Below are 21,468 nucleotides of genomic sequence, written 5' to 3'. Positions count from 1 at the left end.
AGTAGTTTCAATGATACTCCAAACAGAAAAGCAAAGTAAAAAATCAAAACCCCCACTTCTATTTCATGTAATTAGACTTATACAGAAATTAGAAGGTTAGGTACCAACTAGTTAATCACCTAATTTCACAGCTATCTGAAGTGGCAATTGTAATATAGCAGCTTATCTATGATACATTCAAGATACATGATATAATTTACTACTTGCCCATAAGCTAAAACACAGCCTGCTTAATACCTTTCCTTAAATTCCACCTCTATACTACAGTATACTTGAGGTCCATGCAAAAAAGTAGCTACTTTATCATTTTAGCAGAGAGACAGGATGTCTCCGTGCTCACTTCCCTTGGCCCCTTCATACTGGGCAGACCCTAGCCTTAAACAAGCTGAGGGCAGCATAATACATAGAAATGCCACAGGCTTTAGAATTACATAGACCAAGTCTACCACTTCTAGCTGTGTGACACTGGGCAAGTTACTTTGCCTCTCTGAGCCTTGGTTTTCTTATATATAAAATAATAGCTATAAATTAATATATATTTAATGGCTTTTTGTAAAGACTAAGAAAAATAAAGTAACCATATTCAAAGCACTTGGCATATAATAGATGCTCAGTTAGGTTAATTTCATTCTCTAATTAGGTTACCTAGAAATCTTCAGGAAGGTCGAAGAGAGATAGTAAGTTAGAAGGAAGGATAAGAAAAGTGATAGAATTTTGTATCTGGGAAGTATCCAGCCTCAGGTAATTTTACAATTATCCTGAACAGACATTAAATAATTTAAGTGGATCTGTTGCACTCAGAAAACCACCCTTGGATAGATACACTTTAGAGGTAAACCAACAAAGGTCTCTAGATCAATGGTGAATGGTAAATGTTTCATTTCTTATTGATTTATTGGTATGACCATATGGTCCTTAATTCTTTTCCCTATAATATCTAAAGTCCATGTAATACAATTTAATCACTGAGTTAGTGCATGAAGTACTTCAGCATTTTGTTGTTCATCTTGCTGTTTAGAAAGGCTCTCCTCTTTGAGAATGTAGTAAGTCATTTTTTTAATAAACTGTAATTTATTGAGTTCTTACAACAACGGCACTGTGCTAAACTTCTACATGCACTGTCTAATTTCTTCCTATGAATTGCTATTGTCCCCATTTTGCAGATAAGGAAATTGAGGCTCAGATAAGTAAAGCGGCAAGGTCACTTAGCAGTCAACAATGGAATAGGAATTTGAGCTCCTCGTAGCCGGCTCCCGAGCCTGAGCTCTGAACCAGTGTGCAGTACTGGTTCTCTGCACCTTGGTTTTGGTTTTAAGTTTTCAAGACAGGCAAAATAGGAAATGAATCCCCAGGAAAATCTTTGCTTACAGTGTCTCATTTGATGGAGGATAATCTCATGGCTTCCGTGCACCCACACAGTGTTCCTGCATGGACTTAAAGGCAAAGCCGCAGAATTATAGGAAGAAAAATAGCAGAACAACAGATACACTACCTGCTTGGATCCAACAACTGTGCTGATTACTTACTTGGAGGATAATAGTGATGAAGCGTTTCACAGATGAACCTGTGAAAAAAAGAACTGGAAATTGTGTTCTAGCTTTCAACTCTCGGTGTTTCCCATCTTGGTCACAATTGTGCTCCCTTCAGTTCTCTGCAGCTGAGTGGGTTGTGTGTGCATGGGTGTGGAGTATTTGGGCCTGCTCCAGAGAACTACATTTGGTGACGGGTTGTGGGTATTATCAATAACTCCTGACAATACGTGAAATATTTTCTATCCACTGACCTATGTACCGATTGCAGGAGCCAATGTGATCTTGAACCACTAATTGACCTGCTCCTCCAGAAACAGTTGAATCTGTTTGGTCGGCACTACTGTGAGTTTCATTATATTCCAGACTGTGCTATATTCGTACCTTTTTCTTTTAAAATTCATCCTGTGTATAAATGAGGGAAAAACCCACTTAAATATTATGTCTCTTTTGACTAAAAAGCATTTCTGGATTAATAGCTCATATTTTTCTTTTTTATCCTCCCTCTTTTTTTCAGCTTCAGGGTTCCTTGAAAAGAAAACAGGTAGTTAACCTGTCTCCGGCCAACAGCAAGAGGCCCAATGGCTTTGTTGACAACTCATTCCTTGATATCAAAAGAATCCGTGTTGGGGAGAACCTCTCTGCAGGACAAGGGGGCCTCCAAGTAAATAATGGACAAAACCAGATGATGTCAGGGACTTTGCCGATGAGCCAGGCACCCCTGAGAAAGACTAACACTTTGCCACCACACACACATTCTCCTGGGAATGGTATCTTCAACATGGGCTTGAAGGAAGTGAAGAAGGAACCAGGAGAGACTCTATCTTGTAGTAAGCACATGGATGGCCAGATGACCCAGGAGAATATTTTTTCCAATAGGTACGGAGATGACCCTGTAGAGCAGCTGATGGATCCGGAGCTGCAGGAACTGTTCAATGAACTGACCAACATATCTGTGCCCCCCATGAGTGATCTTGAGCTGGAGAACATGATCAATGCCACCATCAAGCAAGATGACCCATTTAACATTGACTTGGGTCAGCAAAGCCAGAGGAGCACTCCCAGGCCCTCCTTGCCCATGGACAAGACAGTGATCAAAAGTGAATATTCCCCGGGACTGACCCAGGGCCCCTCAGGTTCTCCTCAGTTGAGGCCCCCATCAGCCGGCCCTGCATTCTCCATGGCCAACTCTGCCCTCTCCGCTTCGTCCCCAGCCCCTTCTGTCCCTCAGAGCCAGGCTCAGGCTCAGACAGCCTCAGGAGCAAGCCGGGCCCTGCCGAGCTGGCAGGAGGTGTCCCATGCCCAGCAGCTCAAACAGATCGCTGCCAACCGCCAGCAGCACGCCCGGATGCAGCAGCACCAGCAGCAGCACCAGCCTCCCAGCTGGTCAGCCTTGCCCTCTTCCGCCGGGCCATCGCCAGGTCCATTCGGGCAGGAGAAGATCCCCAGCCCTTCTTTCGGTCAGCAGCCGTTCAGCCCGCAGAGCTCCCCTATGCCTGGCGTGGCCGGAGGCAGCAGCCAGTCAAAGGTGCTGGCTAACTACATGTATAAGGCCAGCCCGTCAGCCCAGGGAGGGCACCTGGATGTGCTCATGCAGCAAAAGCCTCAGGATCTCAGTCGAAGTTTTATTAACAACCCGCACACGGCCATGGAGCCCCGTCATGGCAACACTAAGCCTTTGTTCCATTTTAACTCAGATCAAGCAAACCAGCAGATGCCTTCTGTTTTGCCTTCCCAGAGTAAGCCTTCTCTCCTACACTACACCCAGCAGCAGCCACCACCACCGCCACAGCAGCAGCCACAGAGCTCGAATTCAGCTCAGCAGCCGCAGCAGCAGCAGCAGCAGCAGCAGCAGCAGCAGCCGCCACCATCCCAGCCCGCTCAGCCTCTGTCAAGCCAGCCTTTGCTAAGGTCACCCTTGCCTCTTCAGCAAAAGATCCTGCTTCAGAAAATGCAGAACCAGCCCCTCACCGGACTGGGGTATCAAATCTCCCAACAGCACAGACAGGTAAGACAATAAGTTTGTTACTCCAAACACAGAGGCCATTTAGCTTGGTCATTATGCTTTTGTTGCCACTACGTTTGTGTGGGGACAGAATCAAGACCATAAAGACAGTAGTGATCTTGTCAGATTCCCCCGAAGGCCTCATGAAGCCTAGCTCACTTGGGGCATCTGGAGACAAGAGCTAGTATCTCTTGTAGAGCATCACTGCCATTGGGATCTGCAGGGATCAAAGTCTCTTGCTTACTAAGAATGTTGCATTATAGTCATGCCCTTAGTGATGTGTCTAGTTGCCAATAAGATTCTGATATGCCCAGTGTTTATTCATCCAGTCAATAAATCGGCTGTTAAGTCAATCTACATATCATCCTGCCATGTGCAAGCCACTGTGGTGATGCCGATACTGAAATATTGAATATTGAAGTAGGCCCAGACATGGTATTAAGAATATTTAATGACCAACCGACTGAAATGCATAAATGCCCAGCCCATCATTACAGCTATGACTCCATGCTGGTGCATTAGGTAGGACGTGGGCCCTGTCTGCAAGCACAGTCTGCAGAGGGAACAGACCTTAAAGCTATCATTTTAACACTATGGAAAGGGTAATAACATGAGAACATGAGATTCCAGCGGTTGGGTGTCTTACCCTGCACGGGGAAGTGTTCTGGAGAAAGTAATGCCTGAATTACGTGTAAAAGGATGAAATCGTCATCGTGGCAAACAGAAAGAAATACCTGTGGTTACCTAATGTCCTGTGATTAACATAAAGCAGAAGTTTTATTCTGCCCCAGACATGAATAGTAGGAGGAGATAGCTCTGTGCCTCCAGAGCACATATTGGTGAGTAAGCTTTCAATATTTGAGAGAGGAATTTGAGAAAGGAAACTCTTCCTGGAAGGAAGGAAATCTGAATGTTGCTTTGTGTGTGTAATTTGACAGGTCTGTATTGGTGTCCAAGCACAAAAACAACATGCTCCATGTCAGATCAATATGTCAGGACAGTATGACAGCACTGAGCCTAATTCCAGTCACATTCCTAGAGTAGGTTTCATGGCTACTGCCCAGAAAAGAACACCACAAGGCATGGCAGACTGTGGCCAAGCTCACCTTTGCCCTAGATGTGTGCCCGGAGAACACTGGGCTCAACCAGGATTCACGAGCTCTGTACCAAGTAAAGTGTGGCCCTCTCTCTTATCCACTTAAGAGGTGTTGTGGGGGGGGGGGGGGGGGCAGTTATTGCAGTTGATGAGGAATGATCCTGGAGAGAGTCAGGAGTATATTTTCAGAGTTTCTTCTTAACGTGGGTAATTTGGGGATCATTTTTAAACAAATGGTATTGTGGAACTACTTCCTAACAGCATAGATAGCCATTGTGGTTTGGACAAAACTGGGTTCAGATTCTTACTCTGATGTTCACTAGCTGTGAGACCTCAAGCTAGTCACTGGACCTCACTGTGCCTGGATTTTCTCACCTGTAAATGGGGCTGATTAATAATATATCCTAGGAATTTTTTAAAGAATAAAATGAGAGAATTTTGTACCCAGAGCTTAGGATACAGTTGGCAATTATTATGATTATCATGGAAAGAACCACATATGACATCAGCATTTTTTAACAGTATTACTCTTATATAGGAAATGTACTGGAATAAGTCTCAAATTCTAACATAAAGAGTTTTAGAGGAATAAAAGAAAACTATCCTTGATCCTTTTATTGTCCAGCAGTATGGGGAGTGGGTAGTGATTTACCTTCCTTAGGCCCAGACTTCTGATCATAAAAATGGAAATAATAAGTAAGAAGGTAGATAATAATTTATAATTAATTATTACCTAGTGTTATTAATAAAGATAATATTTATTATCTACCCTGTGCCTGGCATGGCATGTGTCTCTCTTACTTATGATACCCATTTCACCCATATGAAAAAATACCATTATTCACATCTTACAGGTGAGGGAATTGAGGCACAGGGGGGTTAAGTACCTTTTCCAAAATCACACAGTTGTGAAGTAGCAGAGCCAGGAATCTGATGATCTACTTTGAAGGCTACACTTTCAGCCACTAGGCTATAAAACTCATAGGTAGGATTTGTCAGGAACTGAAATGGCCACTTGAGGGCCACTGTGAAATTCTGAGAAATAATATTTCTTATAACATTGATCCATTTTTACATGCTCTAAGAGTAGATTAAGTCCTTTGGGGATAAAGAAATCTTTATTTCTAATCTTCAGAGCTGTTAAAGAAGAGAATGACAAAAAATATCTGTGTGACTGTTGACCTTCCTGAGATTGAACATTATGGAGCTAACCAAAAAAGGGAATTTACAAAAGGTACTATTCCTCTTTGGTGCCCATCAGCCCTTCTTTGGGAGCCTTCCTGCTACCTCCAACATCCTTGGTCCTGTTTCTGGCTCTGTTGCTCATATCAACTGTATACCACACTCATGACCTCTTTGTCCTCACCCAAGCTTCTAGGACACAGGCCCACCAGTGGGTTCTAATGGACAAGTCAACAAACATCTTTCAATGCCTTAGAGAATAACTAAGTTTTTCCAGTGCATATGACACATACGATGCCATGATAATTTTCATCTTCTCAAGAAAGCCCTTTAAAGGTGATAAAAATGGCAGCAGCATTTCAAGCTAAAGACCTCTAGTATACAGGCTGGCCATGGCTACCCATTTACAGCTTTATACTAACTTTGTAGATTGAATCAAATTGTCCCTTCCTACTCAACAGTTCTAAGAGGGAGGATCCAGAAGTCCTGTGCCTGAGTTGTAAGCAAGTGTACCAGAACTCCATAGTCAAATAAGTGTTGCCCTCTTAAAACCCTTCACCTTTGGGATGCTGTCCTTATGGTAATAAGGGTGCTATTGTTCAATACAGTTACAGGATTTTTTTCTCTGGGGATTGTCTTCAGAGCTTTTAGCACATTGAGTAGATTATTACCAGTGCAGTAATATTCATCCTTGTCAGGGTGATCTTTGAAAACAGTCAAGATGGGTAATGCTGCTTTGGGTCAAAACCAAAAAATAACTAATAGGATAAGACTTGATTTGAAGTGTTGTTTGTGAACTTTTTCTGAAAGCAATAATGAAAATGAGTTCTTCCCAAGATGATAATTTTGAGAAGCAACTTTCATTTGGATGTGCATATTTTTAAGGTTTTTCTAATTCTGATTGTCTCATCTAGTATATTGCCAATTATTCTCAGCTCAGGCAGGGTACTTTTAACTCCACCACTTAGAGTAGACCGTACAAATATGTGTTCTCATTTCAGATTAGCAAACTCTTTGTTATTCAGGACCTAAGCCATAAGAGGGGAGAGATTGGGAATTAAGCAATTCTTAAGTTTATCAACTAGAGCATCTTAAATGAAAGCACTGGTCATGAATTTGTTTCTGCTTGTCATATTCACTTCATGCCAAACATAGGAAAATTTACTATGGGATTTGCTAACTGGAGCCCCTTCGCCTTGGAAATGGTGGAAATCTGGCCTTTCTACTGCAAGATGGTAGATTGAATTTGTCCATCGGTTGCTTGTAGTTTACCCAGCAGAATGTGCAAATATGGCCTTCTCTTCACATGTCAGAGCTCTGCACCCAGACAGATCTACATCCTGGGTCAAGGAATAAACTGGGAGAAGTCTGTGCCCCTCTCTCTTTATTGAGTACCCATCTCTGTTCTCCTAGATGTGAATGGTGCCTAGGACATGGATGCAGTATAATCAAATTGTTGGAGACCTCTTTATTGTTCCATGCCTGGGGTGGTTTCAAGTAATCCCTTCTCTGGAGCCTGAGAGAAAAAATGGTATTTGGTATTTCACAAAATGTCTTCAGTGACTCTGTCTTGCTGATGTTTGGGGCTTGGCAAATGGAAACACCTCCCGGCTATAATTTCCTTCCCTTTCTGATTTGAAGGTTATGAGAGAGGGCAAGAGAAGGATATAATGCATACAGTTCTGATTTATCTTCAAGTCACTGAATACTTGTTTAAGGTGTGAAAGAGTTATTGGTTCGCTAGGGCTCATGAGAGTTTAATCCAAAAAGCTCTAACCTCTTGAACCAAAAAGTGATCTTTTTCAGAGCTGTACAATCAGACACTTAAAAGTGTAATTTTTTTTCTAACATTAGATCCATGAAACTCAAGTGAGTTCTATATTTGGCCTAGAATTATCCCATCTCTAAAAATTCTGAGAGGGAACGCAGCCAGTGAATGGATGGTTTGTTATGACCGAAACATAAATTTGTACATTTCCTCCTTAGTTTAAAGCCAAGCTCCTCAATCATATATGAAGAATGTCACCCCCTCTGTCTACCTAGCCAATTTTATCCTTCACTACTCTACATATCAACCCTTGGCATAAGTTAGACAAGTCTAATGTTCTCTCTTCTTCTTAAAGTAATTTTGTGTATCTGATCTTAAAGATGAACACCTAGTTGAGGGTGAAGGAATCACTATACCTCTCAACTACTGACAAATCCCTGTAATTGCCCAGTGAGAGTGCCAGAGAAGAGACAGAACCTTGAATCAGCAGGGAATGCCTTTTCTAATGGGAAAATAATTATGAATTCAATGTTCTGCAATAATATAATATCCAAACCACCTCTTTGCTGAGGGCTACAGATTGGCAAAAGGGTCAGCCAGAGTTAGTCTAGTGCCAGGGTTTTGGTTTAGGGGCTGGAACCAGGTTAAAAGAAGTAAGGAGTGTGAAGGGTTAAATATAAGGCCAACTCAGTATCCTGAACAATCTGGGACACAAAATCAGTCCAGAATCCAGGAGTGAAACCACAAGGTGGTAACAAACCTGTGGTCATAGCTCAAGAACAAACAACACATAGGGTAAAGCCTCAAGAGAAGCTAGGTGATTGTTGCAAATGAATGTTGACAATTTGGTGATTTCCATTATGGTTCACTTTGGCTGGGCTGTGCTGGCAAGAGAGATGAGGGCTGGTAAGGCATACTGAGGATCGTCCATAGCAGACCAAACATTATGTTCATATTTTCATCTTGTCTTTGATAGTTTATCATCTAATAGTCTTAGTTTATCATCTAATTCTTAAATTAAAAAGAAAATAAACCTTTGTTTTTAATATTTCACAAAACCAGTGTGAAGGCTAGGATGCCGAGTAAATTCCCAGACACATCTGTTCCTGTGATTTGTATGGAGGGATCTTGATTGGCAAGATTAGCAGGAGGGATTTTGCATGTGTTTTGTTAGTTTCTGTTAGTTGGTTTGTTCTCTCTAACATTAGTACCAACTCTGTGCCACATACAAATAACCCAAGTGGTAGATGTTATTGGCCTCTTTTTTACAGATGAGAGCACAGAGGTTCAGTGAGGTTTAAATAACTTATTCAGAACTAGAGTTTGTAACTGGTCTGATTGTAAGCCCAGCATTAATAACTACTGCGCTGCCTATGTTAAGGAACTAGGTAAAAGTGGTGTGGCCTGTGCTCACAGGGCCTTTTTTTAATGATAGCTGTTTGAAATTTCATTACTGTCTACATGCCCAGCTCATTTCCACCACAGGGAAAATGTAAGGCAATTCTGATGCAGAGAAGGACCTCCAAACTAATTCACTTATCTGAATCCACAGATCTCTATGTTTCCTGGTCTTCCCAACCAAGAGCCATAAACTAAAGATCTCAGGCTAAATTGAGTTCTCCCCCATCCTGAACCCTACCAATAGTTTTTCTTCCTTCATTCAAAAGATATTTCTTGAGTGCTTGTTCTAGGTCAGGCATAGTCCTGGACACTGATACCACTTCTCAGAACAAAGAAGAAGGCATGATATGGTAGGGGGGCAAATGAAATTTTTGAAAAAGTTTGAAAAAAGTAAATAATCAGAGAGTATTTTCAAATTGAGCTGTTTTCATCAGATTGCAGGCTTATTTTTGCTTCCGTGGTTAGGTTGATTTGGTGCTGGGTTTCTTGGTACTTCTGATCCCAGATTAAAATGGAAAATACCCAGGGGAGTGGTATGTAACTTAGATTTTAGAGGAAAAAGTTCATTTGGTTAGCTTTTTTCAATGATAAAGAAAATTCATTCACTTTCTTGTTCTTTAACATGATCCATCAAGATTTAGAAACTGTCCAGGGTCACTCTTGGAGTTTCATAATAGGGTAAAACCATAACTCATATATTCATTGGTATGATGAAAGTTTATTAAGCACCTACAATATGCCAGGAATTAGAGATTAAAAGATTAAGTGATGCAAAGAGCCCTCTTCTCATTCCTCTAAAAGATCACAAAGGCATGGTCCCTCCCCTCAATGAGCTTTTGATCTGAAGGACATACCTGTCCCTAATACTTATTAGATTCTCATTGGGTGCATATACTATAATCCACTCTGCATGTTACTAACTAAACCCAAATCACACGAGCCTTTCCCCTGAGTCTACAGACTCAACTTTGAATGTGTTATTTTCACCTTTTACAGAGTAGAGCTCTATTTGCTGGATATTCCACTTTCAGTTCTGTTTTATTTTGTCATCCTAGTATGTAATAGCTTAGAGCACAATAGAGTGAATTGGTGTAAAGCAACAATTAAGTTCTGTATCCCTCAATAAGGAAATAAACACAATAACAAGAAGAGCTTGTTAGCCTTGGAATCATAATGCATAGGGTTTAAATCCACACTTAGGGGAATGACTTCTATTATTCTCATTCCAAGGTCTTTGTCAGCGTGTTGCATCCATCAATAAGAGCTGTGCATTTAAAGCATTAGTGTGTAATTCAGCCTGTTGAATACCAACTTTCCAACTAGGGGAAAAGGGGTATGAGGTTAAGAAATAGATTTGATCCTAGAGGTGGAAATGCAAGAGGGTTAATGGAAAATCTGACAGATATTTAACTATAATGTGCATTACGTAGGTGACTCAAACAATCCCCTTTCACCCATTCTAATTAGTTTTGCCTTTTCTAATCAGATGTCAGTTGTTATCAGTTTGGTTGGGGGTGGGGGTAATTTCTTTTTGTGAAATCAAAAAGAAGCTACAACCCATTTAGCCAGTGCACTAATCAGTAAATTTTCATATTAATTGTTAATTAAAGTCATGCACAGAACTTGAGATTCAGAGGGTGTTTATTATAAAGAGTTCTCAGTTTGAAACAAAAGAATGCACAAATGTGTAGATTACTAGGATCAGAGAGATGTAATGTGAGTGAATCATCTTACCCTTTCACATTGTGTTTTAAGCAGGGAAGACCAAGCGAACACACACAGAGCCTAGGCAGTGCTCTGGATACTAATTAGAGGACTCTGGCTGAATATTTGCATTTCATGCAATGAATCTGAACAATAAAGTGGCACTTTATTCTCCAAGCAATAAAATGAGTAGAACATGAATAGAGGAAAGCCAATGAGTACTTTCCTCTGCATCCTGCAAAATCAAGTTTCAAGGTCCCTGAGGATGAAAGCATGGGGGTGGTTGACCTGTTTCCTTTTTTCTACTGCTAATTCCCTCTACCCTGAAACACTGGCATTTTCCACAGTTTGCTTTTCACAGGAGCTTAAGTTCAGCTCCACCTTTAGGAAACATGAACTTCATAAACAGAGAGCTTTTTTGGCCTTCCTTCTTGGTACTCCACAGGTCTATGTGGGTGCCCACGTGAGTGTGTGGACCTCATGCTCTGCTCTTGAGCTCACGTTTCTGCTCTGTGTCTCAGAGTCTTTGTCCTATTCCCATCCCCTTGGCTGTACCCTCTCCTCTTTTACCCTTTCCCTACAGATTAGTTTTGAACTCATCTCTTTTCTCTGATCTCCTTGAAACCTGTTTTATGGCAAGCTGTACGTGGGGGTGGGGAGAAGAGAGGGCATTTAGCCACTGGAGCCAGTATCGGCCACAAGAATGAAGAGACTTTTCCTGGAAAAGGGTCTGTTTTGGGGAGAGCCATGTGGCTAATGAGCTGGCAGGTCCATTTCTGTGTCCCACAAACCTCTGGCACAAGGGAATAAATTATCCAGGGGCAAAACATATCCTGAACAGCTTCTGACCGTTGTCCATTCTCACTTCAAGTCCTGGATACACTGGCCTGCCACCTTCCGACCTTGCCAACCCGCAAGTGGGGTGAGCATTCTAAAATAGGAATGTGATCAGGCACCTGGGTGGCTCAGTTAGTTAAGCATTCCACTCTTGATTTCAGTTCAGGTCATGTTCTTGAGGTTTGTGAGATCAAGCCCCACTTGGGGCTCTGCACTGACAATGCAGAGCCCACTTGGGATTGCCTCTCCTTCACTGCCCCTCCCCCATTCTCTCTCTCTCTCTCTCTCTCTCTCTCTCTCTCTCTCTCTCTCTCAAATGGATAAACATTTTAAAAAATAATAAAAATAAAATAGGAATGTGATCATGTTTGTCACCTGCCTGAGCCCCATAAATGATCTTCATTGTCTCAGAATAAAATCCAAATCCTCGTTTAGCTTATAAAGCCCTACATGACCCAGATCCTGCCAAGATTTACTGGTTTCCATTTCCAGCTATTTTATTCCTTGATTCCCACCTACCCATTCACTCGTCTTCACCTGTCACACTCATACACACTCTACACTCTGGCTTCCACCATAAAATGTGTCTCCAGTTCCTGAAAAGTACTCTGCTTTCCCTCACCCTCAGGTCTCCAAATATGTTGTTCCTTATATTTGGAACATTCTTCAGCTCTACTCCGCCCAGATAACCTAACCCTATGCTTTCTCAGACTCAGCTAAGACATGTCCTTCAAAAGGTTCCCCTGGCCTCCCGTCTCATAGTCTCTAATAGGTATCAGCCCTCATATACCTTTGTTACTGTGTGTCTTCCTCAACTAGACTGCAAGCTACTTGAGGCAGGGATTGTGTCCATCTTGTTTACCATTGCACTCCAACCCCTATCATGGCTACTAAGTGGGAGACACCCAAAATATATTTCCTGAGCAATGAGCAAATGAGTTACACCATGAACCCATCATCCCTTCTTCTGTTCTGGGGATTTAAAAATGCCAACACATCATCCTCTCCTCCTGAGAAGGAAGGAACAGGAACTGGCACTTCTACCTTCCTCCATCACAGGTCTGCCCTTAAAATGCCATTTGGCCATGTCTGTGCTTGTAGCACTAGTTTTCAGGGATGGAAACCAGAGAAGTCACTCCCCCAGCTCCCCATGGATTACACCTGTGGAAGGGGATTCTGCAGAGGCTCTCGTATTGGAGCTTGGAATCATAGGCGTAAGAGTCAACTGAGAGAATTTTACCCACAATATTCCAAATGATTCTTTTCTTTTATAAAACATGTATGGAACATTAATAGTTCACCAGCAGTGACCAAAACCCAATCTCTACCCATAACTCATGGACATAAATGAGATTCTATAGTGTTATAAGGTTTGTGACAGAAGTTACCATATGATATACAGAGACAAAGGCCAAGCTCCTTTGGAAGACGTCATGTGGCTCAGCAGGGCTGGACTGCTGGGTATACAGTCAGGAGAGGAGAGAAATGAGGCTGGTAAACAGGAGCCAGATCATCAGAAGACATACAAACCATGGTAAGGAGTTTAGAAATTCCTCTTGTATGGGTCATCTTTAAACAGAGGCATAGCTTGCACTTACCAGAAGGTAGTTGCTTAATTCAAACATGTTGAAGGTTAAAGAATCAGATTTGGTCTCCAGAAAACTCAGTGTAGTTACAGTACAGAGGACACACTGTGGGGCCCAGGCCAAGGGCAAGGAGACCTTCACAATATCTATATGCGAGGGACATTTCGGATCTGGAACATGCACATGGTGTGGGCCCTGGCAGCTCCACCCTTTGCCAACCTCAGAATGTCTCTGCACATTCAGTTGGCCTCTCTCTCCCATTCTCTCTGTCACCCCTCCATCCCTAGCAACCTTCAAAAATAACTTTCCGGGGTGCCTGGGTGGCTCACTCCATTAGGCATCCAACTTCAGCTCAGGTCATGACCTCACGGTATGTGAGTTCGAGCCCTGCATTGTTTTTTTTTTTTAAAGTTAAAAAAATAACTTTCCATTCGTAACATTACCCCTCTGAATCTCGTTTTTTCAATGACCGGCTCTGAACATCGGCAGTCAGTAGAATTCCTCTCTCTCCCTTGGGCCCGCCCTCCCAGGTATCACTATAGATGATGCTGATGACTGTCTGCACCTCTCCCTCAATCCCACCCCTGCTGCTGCCTGCATGCTTGAGTTATGGCAAACTTCCCTTTGGTCTCCTTCTTTCCAACTCCCTTGTCCCTCCCAGAAACAGGCTGGACAATGTGTCTAAGAAATTCTACCTTCTTCTGTGCTCCTCAGGGCCGATGCCAGCGGCTGGGGGATTCCAGCCACTTCTAGCCTTCTCCCTGGAACTGTGCCCTCACTCCAGATCCAGTCACCCCCTGGGGCTCTGCTTCACAGGACCAGCTCTCCTCCCTGTGAATGTCTTTTGCCCAATGACGACCTTTTCCCTCTTGGCATGGCATCCTGAGCACCTGGTGTGACAGCTCCAAGGTGTCTCGGCACCCCACCTGTGCCCTCACTGCCCACATTGCTGTAATCGCCCCTTCTCAAGCTGTGAAACAAGCAAAGTTTGTTTCCTCCTCCTCTCATGTACACAGCATAGTACCAACACTTCCAGTACCGTTCTTATATTGTGTTAGCATTTCATTTAGGTATCTATTTGTCCAGTGAAATGGAAATTCCTAGAGGGTTGGGACTGTGGAATTTCTTTTTTCTCCACTGAAGTCACAGAGTATTTTGTATCTCTCGTTACATTAACTGCTTTCTACCTTGAATTGTAATTAAATCTACAAGTCACTATAGACTGCCACTAAACTTCAAGCTCCTTGGAATCAGTGTCTGTATACAATTTAACTTTGTATCTGCAAGAGCTAACAGAGCACCTGAGAGAAAGTTCCAACATAAGGACACAGAAACAGAAAGAGAGGAGGGGAGAGCATGGGAAAAAGGGAAAGAAGCTATGATGTGTGTGTGTGTGTGTGTGTGTGTGTGTGTGTGTGTGTGTGTTACAGCTTGTATGGTTTTGAAATCAAAGGAAAGGAACTAGGGTCAAATAATTTCTGACATCAACCTGAATATAAAATGTACATTATTGAGAACTTATACATTGCTTACTTCCAAAAATGTAAGCACCTTAATGATCATATAGCCTTGGTCAAATGATTTGAGTTCCCTGAACTGAACTGCATTATCTGTGCAATAATTATGACAATATCTATTTTGCAGGATTGTTGAAAAAATTCCATGATGTAACCCATGAGACTGACAACAAATACAGGGCCTGTAGGCCTGTACCTTGTACACAATTCACAAATGTTAGCTTGCTTTTCTTTGCAAACTAAGGACCATCAGAAAAAAAAATCCACTAAAACGATCCGAACTAAATGTTAGTAGACACTTGTAATGGTTGAATTCCAAAACTGAGCTTTCATTTACCTTTAAGTTTCCAGGCAACTAAGGCAAAAAGAAATTATGTGGGGGATTTAGGTGTTCTTTTTCTTTAGTATGAAAGAAAGCATGCCAGTTCATCTGTGGAGGCGAACTATTTCCTGGAAACAAATTCAAAGGGACATTTATCACTGGGGGAATTAGGTCACATGATGGACATCTTCCACTGAAAATTTTGCAAAGACACCATGACGCTGTTTACTTTGAAGTTTCTGTTATTAAGCTGCATTATAAAACTCGAGGCCAAAATGCTGGATTTTAATTCAGTGACTACTTTTCCCTGGGAAAAGCTGAGATAATGGGGTACAGATGTAATGTTTTCTGAAGCTCTGTATCAATGGGTTTTGTGCTTTGTTTTGGCAAGAATACTTCTCTCTTCCCCTGCCCCTTTCAAGGTTTCCCTGAGAGACCTCCCTGAAGTGTAGGGCCCTTCAGGACAGTCTTCAAACTGAGGTTCTGGCTTATCCCGAGACAGAGCTTAGAGACTATATAGGAATGCACAATTAGGATTCTGTTAGACTGCCTCACCCAAAGCTCAGTGTCTCAAATGAGGCTCTGGCAAACCCATGCCCTGTGTAAAGTAGATGAGACCCATGGAATGTCTACCTCAGAATCAGATTTCGAGGAGAGCTTTCCAAAAATCCTTTTAAGCCATGATCTTTTCCCTCCATATAGAACAAAACTAAAAAAAGAAAAAAACCCTGTAGATGTGACCCCCACCCTTTTCACCCGACTAAGCTCATTAAAAATAATGAAAACATTCAGCAGTTGGTATAGTTATTTATCAATCAACAAATATTTGAGCACTTCCTGTACGCCAACTGCCAAAAGAAATGATATGGGGGCACCTGGGTGGCTGAGTCAGTCAAGCATCTGAGTCTTGCTTTCAGCTGAGGTCATGATCTCATGGGTTTTGTGGGTTTGAGCCCCACATCAGGCACTGTGCTGGTAGCACAGAGCCTGTTTGGAATTCTCTGTCTCTCTCTCTCTCTCTCTCTCCTTCTGCTCCTCCCTCACTCATGCTGTCTATGTTTCCCTCAAAATAAACACATAAACTTAAAAAAAAAAGAGAGAAACATAATGGATGGGGCGCACTGTGTGAGGAGTGCCGCACAAGCATAAGAAATAGAAGGCAAGAATTCTAAACCCAGACTTGTCCTCATTTCCTTCCTTTGTTATCATTTTATACCATAATCCTTAATGGTATGACTCTGAAACTGTATGACTCTGAATTCTGAATTGTACGACTCTCCTCCTCTTTAAATTTGTTATCTTTATCAAAGTAACATAGGCAAATAATTTAAAAATACAAGTAGTACTAAAATGCAAAAGCTAGTCCTTGACACCCCCTTCCCTCACCCTTCACCCTTCATGGTGTTTAGAGGAAACCACTTTCATCCTTTTGAGTTTCTTCTTCTGATATTTACCATCAGATTGCTAAATGTATGCATGCCTAATACCTCTTGGTTTCTTAATTTTAAGCAGTATATATTACATCTTGTTATAATAAATGAAAATTTTAGTCTTGCTATTTTCCCCTTTGCCACCAACCACATGATTATGTCAAAATTTTGCTTCAGTCCATAACAGGGTTTTTAAAATTATGAAGACAAAAGTAATGTTTACAGAAAAGACAAGCCAGTGGATTGTAACCATAATTCCTCTGAAGGAGCTCAGTGTCTACCTTTCTTTTCATCTGTGAAGTTTCTTTGGCCTCTGGCTATGTCTTCTCATACCATCCAACAGCTCTGTAAAACATCTCTCAGTTTTCTACCTATGGTTCCTTGTCAGGTAATCCGTTTGCTGTTTCTTTTCGTGGATACATCTCCCCAAGAGCCCTCCCTCCCTTGCAACCATCCTGACAGTTCTCTAGGCCTCCAGATACAGCAGGCACCTAGGGCTTCCTGCCTCCATGCTGGGAGTGCCTTCCTTTCTTTCCCTTACCAGATTCCCGGTTTCTGGATCCCTTGTGTTGCTGTTTATTTATTTAAGCTCTCATTTTGGTAGACTGTGTTTGCTAATAGGTTCCTGACAAAGGACATGTGAAAGGTAAAATGTTGAAACCCTCCAAGAAAACACAACTCATTTGAGATGATAAGAAAAAAACTCAAAATATCAAGAAAGAACATTGCTGAACATAGATAATGTCCCCCTAAGTACATTTGATGCTACTGAGTGTGCAAAGAAGGAATGAAAAAAGAAGCTTTATTTATTAAGCACTTACTATGGGCTAATTGGTTTTTCCATGACATTCCTAAGAAATAGAAATAATTGTCTCCTCTTTATCTGTGAAGAACTCGGGAGCAGAGTGCCAAGTAATTTGCCTAAGTCACAGATTATCAGGTGGCAGAACTGGAATTCAGATCATGTTTGTCTGCTTCTAGCCATGATCCATACCCTGTGTCTCTCAGCCAAAAAGAACACAAATGCACAATCCTTGCCCTTACGGAGTTTGTTCGACCACGTCTCTAATTCAGTGTCAGACATTTTCTATTTTCTAGCCCAATATGCTACCCTCTTACTGTGTGTGTGTAATTTAATTCTGATTAGTGCAACATCTATTTTCATAGTTCCATGTACATCAAGTTTTGTTATAATATTTTCTGTGAAATTCTGGAACAGAGCTATTTCCAAAGAAGATTTCAATTCTTTATCCCACTCTATTTATTAGGGATTAGGCAGTTACAGTCTGATCTGGTTACAACTGAAAATATGTTCATGGTTTTTACCCTTCTCCCTGGTGGATTTTGGTTTCTATGCCAGTCAGTTCATTTGCTGACATTTATCACATTTAGCTCCTGCCTAAGGGACATCCAGGATGATTGGTGGGGAATTACTTCCTGCTGCATCCTGTATCAGCGTGTTCCTCCAAGCTCTCATCCCCTGGAAATCGGTATTGGTATTCCTCTAGGAAACAAAACAGAATAGTAAACACAAGGGGTAAAAATGTAAGAAAGGATTTCAAAATGAATGAAGAAGATAGAATTATTGTTTGTTTTGTTTTGTTTTTATAGATGAGTTACTGACTGATGTGCAAGCAAATGAGTACTATTGATGCATTTCATTCATGTTGGCACAGTTGAAGCCCTCTGACAGCTTTGCTCACCCAGGGGCCCTGACACTTCAGACATAGCTCTCAGTAGGCGAGAGAGACTAAGTGCATGGTCAGCTGCCAGACCACAGTGCAAGGACTGTCCTCCCTGCCTTCTTGGGCAGTGTCTTGGCCGTGGTGCCAGGATCACTGCTCCCAGAAGCAGAAACTTGAGCCCTTTTATATGGTTACAGATCAGAAGCAGGTAACCATATGCTTAAAAATACTCTTTTTTTTTTAACCTTTTGAGAAAACATGAGGAGAGGGCAGAGAGAGAGAGAGAGAGAGAAAGAGAGAGAGAGAATCTTAAGCAGGCTCCATGCTAAGTGCAGAACCCAACATGATCCACCACCCTGGAATCATGACCTGAGTCTATATCAAGAGTCAGTCACTCAATCAACTGAGCCACCCAGGCACCCCTGAACAGTCTCTACTTTTGAGTATTGGGTTCTAAAAGTTGACTTTAAATTTTTTTGGTATCCCTGGTGCATTTTTTCCATAAGAACAATTTAAAGAAAGTGTATTACATTCTCAGGCTAGCCTATATAAAGTCTATTTGACTCATATGGACATTGAACTATTAGAGTACTGACCACGATTTCTCAAACACTGCATTTAAGGGAGGAAAATGTCTGACATACATTGATTGAGCCAGGTATAGTGATGGAATCAGCAATACAGTCTCTTTAGTGAAGCAGAGAATCACCGCATAAGAGAGACATGTGAGTCCCATATGTGCACAGAGCACTTTGCTGTGAAAACCACAGAGAAGGGGCTTCCACCTTAGCCTGGCTCCAGATTCTGAGTGGGAAACCTAGGTGCATCTTTGGCTGAACCTTCATGCCACAGGGGTCTTCAGACCAAGGGAAGATTGGCCAGAACGTCACCAGTGATGAAGCACAAGGCTCTTTCTTTCTAGTGGTCATTTATAGATACTTGTAGCTTGATAGGCTACCTGAATAATTATCAGTGTCTCTTCCTAACCACACTAGTTTTGTGGACTGAATTTTGTTTATCTGATTTATCAAGCTAAAACGATTTTGAGCCATCAGTTATTTTCCCATAGTCTGCAAAGTGAGAACCAGGCAGTAGAGGACTTGCTACCAAGGCATCCTGGTCCAGTGGCTTTACCAGGCTGTGCTCTGACACCACGCCAGCCAGATGAGGCTGGTTGTGCACGTGTGAATATAGTTCACAAAACTATCTTCTTCTTTTACTATGAATACAGCCATGGTGATTCCTAAAATAAGGTTTTGACCATGTGTGAGATGAAATTGAAGTTGTCTGCATAGTCAGAGCCAGGGAGAAAGCCAGAGGGTCAGAAAGGGGGAATAAAAAGTAGGAAAGAGTATTCCCAAGGGAGAAATGAAATGAAATTTGGGCCAAAAAATGCATTTCTGACCATCTCTTCTGCTGTGTAAAGATACTTTATAAGGCAATTTAAACTCTGACAAATTGCCTATTTCTGTTTGCAGATGAAGCCAACCATTCTCACAAATTTCTCCGTTTGTTTTTCTTCCTCATGTTTCATTCAATTTTTGGGGAGGGGGTGTCTATTATAAAATTCTTTCACATTTCTCTCAACACTTGAAACGGGGTCAGGTCTAAATGAATATGAATTCAGCATGGATCCCAAAGCCCAAAGGTCAGGCTCCACTTGGACAGTTTTGATATGTAGACTGCGCTGCCAACATTCATTTTTGTAGAGAAGCAAGAGAACTGAGCCATGTGCTGGTGAAGATTTACATAGGTCTCCCTTTCCTCATACTCAGAGGCAAGAAGGTCCTGGTCACCTGTGGATATGAGTGAGTTGGGGAGTATTGAAACCCCCTCATTGGTCTACCTTGGATGCACACATTCTCCAAAGAAGCCAGATGCAGATGGGTGAGAACCTCACCAGGCTGTTCCTTGGGAGTATGAGGGCAGCCCTAACTTCCTTGGGAATGGGATTCTCTGCCAAATTCAGATGCCGGAGGCTTCCCTCAGGGACCACAGCCCATCGTAAATGGAGGAAGTTGCTGTGAGAAGTTAAGCAGGAAGCTCTAAGGGCTGTGTTTGTGAGTGTGTGTGTGTGTGTGTGTGTGTGTGTGTGTGTGTGTCAGTGAAGAGATAAGCGTTCCACCCTGGCTTGCATTATATGCACATGGAGTTTGAAATTTCAGGGAGAGAGGTGACTGCGTAGCTCAGTCAATTAAGCACCCAACTCATGATTTCAGCTCAAGTCATGATCTCATAGTTTATGGGATAGAGACCGCATCAGGCTCAGCACTAACAGTGCAACTCCTCTCTCTCTCAAACTAAATAAAAAACCATTTTTTACCAATAAAATAAAATTTCAGGGAAAGAAAACAGTATACAGAAAAGGAGGGAAGCTTGTTTTTCTCTCCAAGTCTAGCGTTCCTGCTTATGCATTCATTACAAGGTGTACACCATTCATACCTCTAGGTTTTACACTTTTTTTCCTTCTCCCCTTAATGTCTCTGAGACCCAGCTTGGATGGTGATTCAGATGACTGTCAGGTCACACCACTCAGCCATAGAGTGTGAATATCTTTCAGTGGCAATTCTTTTAAAATGAAGACTTCCTTTGCCTAACCATTGCGTTGGAGCAGGGAAGAGGAGAATTTATTTACAAACTGATGCTGAAAGTGGAGGCAAGAGACCACCCAAAGAAGGTCCAACAAGGTTCACTTCAGTATCCATGTTTAGGGGAGCATGAGACTATTGCATCACAGGGCCAAATCGCTCAGACACGTTAGCATATCATCAACACGAAAGGTACTGTCTGGACACCGAGCACTAAAAACATTAAAAGCAAAAACATTTTTCACATCGATGACACAGTGAACAGGATCTTCCTAGCCACAAACCTCACCAGCTTTTCCAGTAACCTGAAAAGACAAAGAAAAAGAGAACTTGGGGAAACTCCCACTCATCAGTCAGGTTTCCCCTTAGACATCACTTCCTTTAGGAAGCTGGTCAGACAGATCCACCCCCACCTGACTTCCCCTCACTCAGCTCTTCTCATTCTTTATGTTATGCCTTCCAGAATTATCTGTCTTCTGCACCTCTCAACCCCCAGCAGCCAGCACACTCCCCAGCACTTTGTAGATATGTAAATATGTGTGCAACATTTATAGTTGTCTATATTAGCTACTTCCGTGGTTTCTTAACTTTACTAATAAGAAATAGTGAGTGGAATCCTTTTGCCTTACATTTCAAATATGCTGTAGGGATAGCACAGGATCAACAATAGGCCACATATTTCATGTGGGGGAATATTATATCAGGAAACATAAAATATTATCAATATCTTCCCTGAGAGGTCTCTCTATCAGCTTCGTGGTATCTAACACTGAATCTCTAAACTTCAGAACTGGAAGCTAAGGCATGACTGGCTTTGT

At 42.0% G+C, this 21,468-nt stretch overlaps 1 protein-coding gene across 2 annotated transcripts in view; it reads left to right on the top strand.

The window, feature by feature from the left end:
* Nucleotides 1–21,468, top strand: part of MAML2 (mastermind like transcriptional coactivator 2) — a 345,270-nt gene that overhangs the window by 233,913 nt on the left and 89,889 nt on the right. For both annotated transcript variants that reach the window (XM_029957203.1, XM_029957202.1), the window contains exon 2: nucleotides 2,047–3,537. In XM_029957203.1, coding sequence (XP_029813063.1) covers nucleotides 2,047–3,537 — 1,491 coding nt within the window. The remainder of the gene's footprint in view (nucleotides 1–2,046; nucleotides 3,538–21,468) is intronic.

The sequence above is a fragment of the Suricata suricatta genome, chromosome 11, assembly GCF_006229205.1.
Source record: "Suricata suricatta isolate VVHF042 chromosome 11, meerkat_22Aug2017_6uvM2_HiC, whole genome shotgun sequence".
Lineage (NCBI taxonomy): Eukaryota > Metazoa > Chordata > Mammalia > Carnivora > Herpestidae > Suricata > Suricata suricatta.
This window is presented reverse-complemented; position numbering and strand designations above follow the sequence as displayed.